This window comes from Schistocerca gregaria, chromosome 4 (genome assembly GCF_023897955.1).
Source record: "Schistocerca gregaria isolate iqSchGreg1 chromosome 4, iqSchGreg1.2, whole genome shotgun sequence".
Classification (NCBI taxonomy): Eukaryota; Metazoa; Arthropoda; class Insecta; order Orthoptera; family Acrididae; genus Schistocerca; species Schistocerca gregaria.
The window spans coordinates 317860089-317871392 of record NC_064923.1 but is presented as its reverse complement, the minus strand read 5'-3'; the positions used below and the strand labels follow the sequence as shown (position 1 = coordinate 317871392).

At 46.7% G+C, this 11304-nt stretch overlaps 1 protein-coding gene across 16 annotated transcripts in view; it reads right to left on the bottom strand.

Moving 5' to 3' along the window:
* Window positions 1–1021: 1021 nt before the first annotated feature.
* Window positions 1022–11304, bottom strand: part of LOC126266996 (homeobox protein OTX1-like) — a 698303-nt gene continuing 688020 nt past the window's right edge. For 11 of the 16 annotated variants that reach the window (XM_049971752.1, XM_049971738.1, XM_049971746.1 and 8 more), the window contains 2 exons: window positions 6361–6600; window positions 1303–3553 (listed from right to left, as the gene is read on the bottom strand). In XM_049971752.1, the coding sequence (XP_049827709.1) occupies window positions 3008–3553; window positions 6361–6600 (786 nt within the window). In that variant the 3' untranslated portion in view covers window positions 1303–3007. Of the gene's footprint in view, window positions 3554–6360; window positions 6601–11304 lie in introns of all 16 variants that reach the window. The other 5 variants (XM_049971741.1, XM_049971742.1, XM_049971743.1 and 2 more) reach the window with 3 other exon arrangements.

The following is an 11304-nucleotide window of genomic DNA, read 5'->3' as shown; positions in this document are numbered from 1 at the left end:
ATGTGTGTGATGTCCTTAGGTTAGTTGGGTTTAAGTAGTTCTAAGTTCTAGGGGACTGATGACCTCAGAAGTTAAGCCCCATAGTGCTCAGAACCATTTGAACCAAGAAAGGACAAAGTTTAAATATTTCATGTACAGAGGTTTATTGTGAGGGTCTATCATTTATCGTCTTGCCTATTTTTACAGAGACCAAGCCACCACGGTACTCAACCTCAGAGTGTAATGGGTATAAGTGCAGATATTTTTATTTGTGATACCTTAATATATACACACATCAGTGTGTTGCGTGCATGTTTCTGTGCATCAAAAAGTCTTCCCACAAACACGCTACAAACTTTACGACCTGATGTCTCCTGCATGATGGTATCTGCATCTTCAAGTGAACTACACCCAGTAGTATAGACAAACAGGTTGGCTGCCATGTGTCCACATTTCAACGCCTGACCTGCTGCTCAGGGGAAAATGAGCGCCAATGGCTTGCTCTTTCCACATGTACTTGGAGGTACTAACCAACCCAAAAACATATGACTTGAAATACAACAATTATTATTATTCTGCAAGTGGCAGAAATACTGATGTAATGCTGTTCAGTATATCGCCCTCAGTCACCAGTAGCAATATCTACTCATTACACCCTGTACATCCCATTCGCAAATTGTGGTTGCCTGTAACAGTTCGGAAGTAGGAGATTCCAGGTCAATGTACTTGCCGCCTTGATCATATTTACACGATTGTGATAAATCGTTTCATGATGTCACAAGAAGCCGACTTAGTCTTTTGAAAAGTACTTGGTGTAGGGTGTAAAGTGCATGAAACTAGGTAATTAGAAACTGAGTAACCTGAGTGATGCTCTTACTTCACGCCACATGTGTGTGCCTCTGGTTGTGTAGCTCTATTTGTTGATGGTGGCAGTGACAATAATATTTCAGTGTCTGCTTGTTAACAATTTTTACAGGGCGAAAAAATTTATGATACAGTATGAGTGTATGGTCGAGTGTAAAACTAAATTCTGCAAACATTGTCGTGAAAATTTTACTTTCCTAGGGATATTCATCATGTATAACATTCCATTCTTAATTTGAGTTCTGCTCTGTCACTCAGAACATTACAATATGTCCTCTGTCTTATGTCTGGGATTACTTCCACTCCAATATGCTACAGCCAGCTGACACACACACACACACACACACACACACACACACACACACACACACACACACACACACACACACACGAGTGCTGGTTGTAAAAACACGAAGACGTGATATGTGACATATACTCACACCAAACAAATTAATTCGTAAATTTTTAATATGATTATTTTTGTAAAGGAAATGCTGTGCAAATACAGCACGTACTAATGAATACTGAGAAAAGAAAAGATTTACAGCGATTCATTTAATTTGTGCTTTTTCAATTTGAATTTAAAGTAACTTAATCATATTATTTAATTTAAGACAAAATATATTAAAATACAAGCCACAACAACACATCACTATAATTTTTACATTAGCGTCCTTTTTTTGGAAAATTCTACAATTACATGTACGATTTTGTACAATGAGAATTATTAAATTTGTTTACAAAGACAACCATTAGAAGATAAAGACATTGCGAGGTAGTAAGAAAGTTTCTGAAAATAATTAAACAGCGTTAAGAAGGTGACAGTATTAATAACATGAAATGAAGTAATTAAAGACTGCACTTTTGAGTTTGTCTAAGCGATAATCAGAAGTAAATCGAAAGTAATTAATTTCGAATTTTGAGAATCTTAATGCAATTGGTGGTGAGTTGAATGGTGGCCAGTCCACGATAGGCAGGGTGCACTGCAGGTTTCTCTACGTTTTCCACTGCCCTTCAGTACCGACACCTCTTCCCCATTATTTCTTCCTTTTTTGAAACACGGAGACCACTGCTGGCTGGAAAATCAGCTCACCAAACGCACAAAGTAAAAGTTGCTGGAGATAGAGCGAGTTGCGCTTCCTATAGTACAAAAGGCACTGAAGCTGCCAAGAGTCACAGTCTCTTAGAACTGTATTTAATGCAGATCTTCCAGAAGGCTAACACATCACAGGTCTGGGGTGGTCCTTTGATAGACGGCGAAATCCATGAAATTTCAGCGGAATTTAACCGTTATAGTGAACAGACTTGCTGCATTCTAAAATTTCTTCTCGTAGCTGGTAGGTTTATTTCGTACCTAATTTCTCGTCAGTGAGACAAGGAGTCATTTTTTCTTAACATAACGCTCGCACGCGTCGAAAACATCACAGCAAACGTTGGTACGTTTTTGTCGATATAAAAAGCTCTTCAGTTGCTTAAAAAACAGAACACACAATTCACTCCAGAATAAATTACGTTAATATGGTACAGTCCAGGCATCAGCTCTGGTAACAAAAGGGAAATCTACCACACGAAGAAGCGTGGGATTTAAATCTGTCAGTGGCGCCTCGACATTTCGTTCTAGTTGCCGACTGCCGGGTTAAGACAATGTCCGAGCACAGTTTCTCTGGGGCTTATAACCTGTGCGTCTGAGTCCTGCAGAGCACTTTTGCACGGGTGAAAAACGTGTGGAGATTCCATTGCGTGTTAATGGAAGCTATCGACACGGTGTAATCCATTTCTAGAAATTTGTGGTAAATCGGTATTTGGTTTGTGTCCTTTGCATTATCCCACAGACGTTCTGTAGGACGCTCCCAGAACGAAATCTGTTAGAACTGCTCTCGTGTATTAACCCAGTGGCATTGACCAGATAATGAAGTGTTTCGGCAATCTATCCTATCGCCTTCCTCCACAGGAAAACATTTTTGTCATCAGCACTGCCTGTGCGTGACTACTTCCCAGATTCCGGAAGTACTGCAGCATTTATAAGATGGCACCCGCGGGTAGGGGTAAACCGGGAAAGCCTAAGATCACACAGAACGCCTACTGCCACCCGATGAACTCACGAGTGCGACGTCAGACACACTTAGGCTCGACACACATCAAGACCAGAGATGCGAGACGAGCGTTAGACCATCTGGTACTTGTCCGGAGTGATCTGGTAGTCGAGCGAGCAGTCCGGGTGCCTGGCGGTGTTGAAGGCCTGGTGGTGGGCGCCGGCGTACGACCCCATCTGGTGGTGGTGATGGTGGTAGCTGTGCGCCATGACGTGGTTGTGGCCGTGGTGGGCGGAAGTGTAGTTGGACTGGTGGTGGCCTGCTGACGGCGGGAAGTAGTCGACGCCCATGTTGCCGTAGTAGGGCGAGTACGTCTGCGAGTAGCAGTGCGCCGAGGACGTGGAGGCGGGCGTGCCCCAGCAGAAGCCGTTGTAGGCCGTGGCCGAGGAGGCGGCGGCCGCGGCGGCGGCGGCAGCGCCGGGGGCGGCCGTGCTGGGGGCGGCGTCGTGCTGGTAGCCCGAGCCGGGCGTCACGGGCGGGCTGGGCGTCGTCAGCACTGAAGACACCGAAGCCGCGCTGGCAGAGCCCGCCCGTTGCGGCTGCGGCTGCTGGGGCTGCGGCTGCGGCTGGGGGAGCGCCAGCGGCAGCGCCGGGAACGACGTCGTTCCGGGCTCCACCTGCCGACAGTCACAACACCATAAGTCCTACGACATCATTCCTATATTAACATCCAAGCTTTCGATGAGAAATTTATGCGAATACCACGTATTCATTGGGGGATGGCGGTGGGACTGGTATGGGAAAAGGGGAGGGGTGAGGGTAAAAGAGAAGGAGGGACAGGAAGAACGATGGATAGGGGAAGGGGAGGGGTGGGGTGGGGTTAGAGATTTTGGGTAAGGGTAAGGGTAAGGGTATGAACAGAGGGGGTAAGAGGTTAGGGAGAGGGGTGAGAGGAGGGGAGGGGAGTTGAGGGACAAGAGAAAAGTAGGGAGGGGAAGAAGGGAGAGAAGGGGAAGAATGGGAGGGGGCGACAAATAATTGAGGTAAAAAAACAAGTAAAAGTGTTCACATTTTTTCATGTACCACTTTCCAAATTAGCAGTTCATGTTCGGAGAACAAGGTGAATTGTTAACTAAGCTACTAGAAAATAGCAAGGAATTCAAGGAAACCACTAACTCTCCCCTTCTTTAAAGAAGCGAAACTTTGTATAAAACGGGTTCAAAAATGGTTCATATGGCTCTGAGCACTATGGGACTTAACTGCTGAGGTCATCAGTCCCCTAGAACTTAGAACTACTTAAACCTAACTCACCTAAGGACATCACACACATCCATGCCCAAGGCAGGATTCGAACCTGCGACCGTAACTGTCTCGCGGCTCCAGACTGTAGCGCCTAGAACCGCTCGGCCACAAAAGCCGGCCATAAAATGGGTTCAAAAGTGTGATTACTTAACAAATGAATTAATGTGTTAAATGTGTTAAATATTTTAAATTAATCATATAAAACCTTTATTGGTGATGAAACGCACTTGTAATTATGTTCGTTTTATTATTTTCGGATTATTCATTTGTAGATTACCGAAAAAGTGAAAACAAAATTGTTTTGTAGGGATGTAAGCGGGAAGAGGTTGACAAAAGGCATGAAATTATGTTTCAAGTTGGTTGGAATCACTACGTGCTTTGATTATCAAACCCTGGGTGAATATAGTGCTCTCACTTCCACGAAAAACTAGTTTTTCCACTCAGCGCAATGTTTATCACTCATATCCCCTTAACTATGTGTCAGGCAATGACATAATTTTGCAAGTTGTCATCAGTATATGTGGATACTGTCTGCAAAATGAGCTGCGAATAGCGTTGCTAGTAAAGAAGTAATAAAAACCTCAAACCTGACGCGGAGGTTTGCTTGCATAGACAGTGAAAATGTAGGAAGCAATAAACTTTTTTCCCTTTCATCATTTAGTGGAGGGGATTTCAGTAAGAAAATGTTAGGAAATGGTTGAAAATATGGGTAACACTTATTGGAAGCCGCTAAGTTCTTTTTTTTTTTAATCAAATAATGGATGAGTATAGTCTGTGTGCGTTACCTCAAGACACAGGTTTTATTATGTTAAACTTTTAACGTTAGATTATACCTCTTCATAAGTAGATTACGACAGCATGTTAATTTTCTAAATCAGTCGATGATTATATCAAAAACTGAAAAACAAAGTTTTGTGACCCCTGGAAGACGTTAGAAACGCAGACTGCAACTGGGATCGACTGGCCATTTAGCAAAACAGATTGCAAGCTCTGTTTAACAGTGGCTGCTTTCCTATTTCTCGCCAACTAAGAACAGCTTATCTCCTCGCCACCACTAGAGGATCTCACAGCCATGTGAAAGCTCCATTAACAGGCTAAGGATTCGTGCGGTGCTGACAACAAATCTGACACGGCTCATAGGTGCATACAGGACTGGAAAAGCGCAGAAAGTTGAGGGATCCAAGACAGAAAGGTAAACACCAAGTCCTAGATCCACAAACAAAAAACAGGAATAATAATGAACAGAACTATTGGCTGCTCGAATGTAGGTGAAAATGATACAGTAACAGCCGTAGGCTACAGACCTTGAAATAATCATCCTGCGCCATGTTTGCGGTAGCCTAGGTCATGGTACCAAAACCACACACAAGACGTCACAGAACCATCACTGACCTGATCTATATTCTCCACACGCTGCGAGTTAACCACCTCTTCGGATCAGCAGTGCGCTTTCTGTCTTGCATCGTTTGAAGAGAGGCGGGATTTCGACTCACTGGCCCATACTACACGCCTTCAGTCAGCCTCTGTCATAGCTACTGTCAAGTTACTGTGTATTTGGCCCGTTGAAGACGTCCAGCACTACATGCCGCTGAGAGCAATGGCCTTTTACGAGTCCCCCAACTCCTAATATCTACTGCACGATATTCTTTTCGCAGCTTTATCTCGGAAACTGATGATCAACAAATCAGGCTCTTCATTCACAGTGTGCTCACTCGCAGGTCCAAACGCGATAGCTCCTTTCAGTCAGTCTGTCACGTCTGTAAGTCTATCCGTCTTACTGTGCTGATTCCACAGAACCAATGGCGCCCGCCCCCCCCCCCCCCCCCCACACACACACCCCTTCACTGTCATGACTTAAGTCGGTTGTGGAGGGTCGAATGACGGCCTGGTACCATTTAACCGCCTATAGTGCTCCAAAGTGGCCAATGCGGTGTGTGTGTGTGTGTGTGTGTGTGTGTGTGTGTGTGTGTGTGTGTGTGTGTTTTAATTTATCAATTGTGCTTCGATATACAACATTGAAGAAAGTAAGATTTGCAGTGGACGTTTGCTCAGATACAAGAATGCGACTGGTGAACAGTTGGGGAAGACTGTCCGTCAGTGGTATCTCCAAGGTATGAACAATACTGTTAGAGGCAGATGGCTGATACGATGTACCGATGACGTTGTCTGTGGAAGTACTGACCTTGCACTTGGGGGAGCTGTTGGCCAGGGCGGCGGCCGTGGGGGGCGGCGGCGTGCTCTTGGAGGCTGCCGTCTTCATCTTGGGGGTGACGGCAGACACGGCACCGGGGGCGGAGCGGGTCTGCGACTTTGACGCCAGGCTGGACGGCGGCTGCTGCTGGTGCTGCTGCTGTTGTTGTTGTTGCTGCTGCTGTTGCTGCAACTGCTGCCTGCATTTCGCCCGCCGGTTCTTGAACCACACCTGTAAACAGTAGTCACTGTATACGTAACGGGTCACACGAACCCTATTTGCGTGCATCGCAATCACGTTATAAACCATACATATATATACATATATATCGTAAGAGGTGCCTCATCATCAAGCATTTATTTCGGCGGAAGGGCAACGAGCTGAGACACACACCACCATCTCCCGTGTCCTCACAGGTTATTACTGAACTACCTATCTAGCAAGTCAACGGTCTGACAATGACACTGAGGACCTGCCACCTACGAGGAGAGCGCTAAGCGACGCCAAATTCTTGCAGGCCGTCACGTGGGAAGAAATGCATGGCCCTGTCGCCGGTCACGAGAAAAAAATCCCATGGAGCTGACTGTCTTCCGCTTGAATTTTGTAACACCTTTTCTCACCTGACGAGGAAAGTTTGGCGGCAGATGTGCTCCGAACTCCTGGATCCTGACTTTCGTCCCCCTCCCCCTACTGTTTGGAGGCAATGATCATCACTCTGCCAAAACCAACCGGGGAGGGGGGGGGGGGGGGGTTGCAGACCGCAAAACTCCGGCCTTTGACATTAGTGAATTCGGATTACAAGCTGTTCGCCCGCAGACGTCGTGCCTACCTCCTTGCTACTATCAAAGATGATGCCACTGAGCATGCGTAGGAGTTAGCAGTAATATACACAGGGCGTTAAGCTCTTATAGAGATGTGCGTGGCGCTCATGTCGGTATGCCGCTTAGAAGGCGCTCTCGTGGCAGTTGATCTGGACCACGCATTTGAGCGAGTTGAGCACTATTTCTTGTAGGGTCTCTTATAGAAGATAATCCTGTCTCCCATATCGGCAGGTGGTGTTGTCCGTTTAATTCAAGGATGGCTACAGCTAGCTACCGTTCACTAATGAGAGTTCAGCGCTACAAGGCTGCGCCCTCTCTCTCTCTCTCTCTCTCTCTCTCTCTCTCTCTCTCTCTCTCTGTGTGTGTGTCAGTCTTCACCCTTGAGCCTGCATTTCACGGTCTACGGCGGTCTTTCGAGTGTATTCACGTCCACAATTTGGATTTCAAATTCTGTGTCTACGCGGACGAAGTTTTCTTCATGGCGAGGTCGGCAGAAGATATACAGGGTGGTCAGAAATTCCCGTTACAAACTTGTAGGACATGGTAGTGAGTACATAACATTTTGAACAGGGACCTATGTCCGGAAACGCATCGTTTCCGTTCTACGACAGTTCCAATGCATATCATCTCATCCACACCCACGTGAGGAATGTACTTTGGCGTGACCCAGTACAATTGTTGCAATCCATTTCGAAAGAATACTGACTTGTTACGTTATTACTTACGCATTTGCATTACAACTTACACCTTATGGTTTACATTAGTCGACAGCAAGAACCCAGCATCTACGGAATCAGCCGCAGCGTACCGGTGCATTACAACAGCGGCTCGATGTGGCGACCACCAACGTTGTTTCACACACTGTACCTCCGAAGCATGTTCTGGTACACTCTCTCCATCCCACTTGGTGTCTCTTCAATGTGTTGTGCAGCGGCCAGAATGCGTGCCAGCAGATCCTCCTCTGTCTCTAAAGGTGTCTCATAAATTAGGCTCTTCATACGACCCCACAAGGGGTAGTCCATAGGGTTTAAATCCGGCAATCGTGGCGGCCACGCGGCTGGACCACCGCGGCTTATCCATTTTGCATCATACCGCTGTTGATATGTCTCCAGGTAGCCAGTGAAAAGTGAGGTGGTTGTCCATAATGATGAAACCATGTTTCCTGAGGGACATTCAATTGCACAGCTTCCAAGAACGGGTCCATTACGTGTCGTATGAAGACTAAGTATGCGGGACCCGTGAGCTTGGATGGGAGGAGGTATGGTCCAATCACATGACCGTCCAGAATACCTGCCCACACGTTAATTCCAAATCTGTCTTTAACTCCCTGAACATGCGTGGCACGAGGGTTTTCGTCCGCCCAGACATGGCTATTTCGAGCATTCAGAACACAGTCCCTTGTGAACCTACATTCATCTGTGAAGAGAAGTCGACGTGGAAACAGGGGCGCGTCGATGTAACGTTGCAGGAACCATATGCAGAAAGTGACACGTTGTGGAAAGTCTGCTGGGCACACAGCGTGTACCATTTGTAATTGGTACGGATGTAATTGTTGCTCATTGAGGACGTCCAAGACGGTAGTGTAACTAACAGCCGTTGCACGCGCAATTGTTCGCGAACTCTTTGACGGGTTATCTTCAGTGCGACGCAGTACACCTCCTTCAAATTCGGGAGTGCGGCGTCGCCGTGGAGCACCACAGTCCTGCCTCCTCACGGTGAAGGCACCCGTTTCTCGTAGCCGTTGTGTAACTTGAGCAAACAGTTTGTGCGATGGAGTGTGACAGTGTGGAAAACGTTTGTGATACAGCCGACTAGCTTCTCTTCCGTTACCTCCAGCTTCGCCATACACAAGGAGCATGTCTGTGTATTCCGCAAACGTATACTGCGCCATGTTTCCTCTATCGGTGATGCACAGGTATTGACTCCGTCTCACAGCAAAGCGGAAAATAATTGACATCCGGGGATCGTTTGACGTAGTACACGTCATCGTGTCTACCCTGTTGCATACCAGGACAGGAAACTCAGCCGTTTCTCTCACCCTAAGCAGACGTTGACGAGGTACACATTTGAATTGAAACTGTCGTAGAACGCAAACGATACGATTCCGGACATGGGTTCCTATTCAAAATGTTCTGTACTCACTGCCCTAGACATGTTCTAGAAGTTTGTAACGGGAATTTCTGACCACCCTGTATGTATGGCGATTGTGTGGCTTTAGGGGTACGACGAGATGGCCGGGAGGTAATCAACCTGCGGTAGTTGCACTACATGGATGTGGGCAGAGGACTGAATATGAGTGTCCCAGTGCCCATTACCAAGGTCCCGGCGATGAAACGTTTGGGAGTGGCCATCCGGAGACATGCAGCGTACACCAGCATACTACTTAATGTGATCCGCAAGCAAGTACGTCTCTATACCTTTCAAACACTTGACTTGATCGTGCGGATACCTTTTGTCAATGTCTACCTCAATCCGAAATTTAATCACTACACACACTTTCTTCCAAAGGCCGTACGGTAGCTGCGAAGCTTCAGACAGCCTTATGTCATTTCGGCAGCGGTGGTATGGTGTTCAAGACGCGTTACGAGACACTAACGTTACCCACGCATATAGGCAGTATTGGAATGATAAACATGCACAATATGGCGCGCGCTATCTTCCTGCTGACGATGCATCGCCTACGTACTTCGGGCAAGGGCACCCTCATTGGTACGCTGATTGAGGAGGTGGCGTCCCACTCCCTCCAGCCACCGATTCCTGTTGGACATTTCCGCGCCAGCACTTTGTCACATTCGCACCTATCTGGTCGACATGAGGTATCTGTCGGATGTCCTACGACCACGCGTGCTCCTAGAAGCAAGGACTTCTACCGCTAGTCTCAACGGACACTGCCTGCTAATGTGATTGGCTGGAAGCGGGTGTATAGTAACATACAATCGCCTTTCCTTCTCACCGCAGTAAAGGCGCTGTGGTATGTGATAACGCTGAAAAATTCCCCACCCGATAACGTTTATAGCACTATACATCTTGCCGAGGACCCTTTCTGCCCCATATACGCCGGTGCCGACACAGGCATGCACCGTTTCGTTTGCGATATGGCTGCTGCCTCCTCACACGGCGCTTATTGGCATTGTTGCTCAGACGGACGCCTCAGTCCGTAGACCCCCCGAACTGATCCATCCCAACGTCACTTACTACATGCTACTCGTCACACGGAAGGACCTATATCAACATATACAGGGTTCGATGGTACGAGCAGTAATATCAACTTTACGCTAGCAAATAATGCAGCAATGGCATACATAACAGACTCGACTGTACACGACACCACAACCAGTAGTGATCACAATGTCAGAACATACACACTATCTCACACAACGACCAAATCTCTCACCAGACACTTTTTGTTGCACAACACAGACTGGAACAAATTACCGGAAATTACCCAACAACATGATCTAGAAAGCATCAATGGAGGCATCGATTGTAGAGCACACAAGCTAACACAGGTAATACAACATGCACAGAACACATCAATTCCGACAGCAGGGAATACAAAACGCTCACCAGTACCATAGGCCAACGAACTCACGAGACTCAAACAAGATGCCAGACGCAAACGAAAATTATGTCAAAGGGCGGTAGTAGATAGGGACAGACACATAAGACTTTAGGCATGCACAAGACCTATACAGACAGACCCTATACAACACGCGTAGACAAGAACCATTTATAACAACACAAACAGAGAAGAATATATGGGGGGAATCGTACAAAATACTGACAGAGAAGATAAAAACCCAATTAGTTCTAAGTATGGTAAGGCATATGACGGCACGATGGCGAGGGGATGGAGTAATACAGCGGAGTTTTTGCTCTATAAACTGCTCCCTGACGACGTCATCGATACAGACGCAAAAAAATCAAAATGGTTCAAATGGCTCAGAGCACTATGGGACTTAACATCTGCGGTCATCAGTCCCCTAGAACTTAGAACTACTTAAACCTAACTAACCTAAGGACATCACACACATCCATGACCGAGGCAGAATTCGAACCTGCGACTGTAGCGGCCACGCGGTTCCAGACTGAAGCACCTAGAGCCGCACGGCCA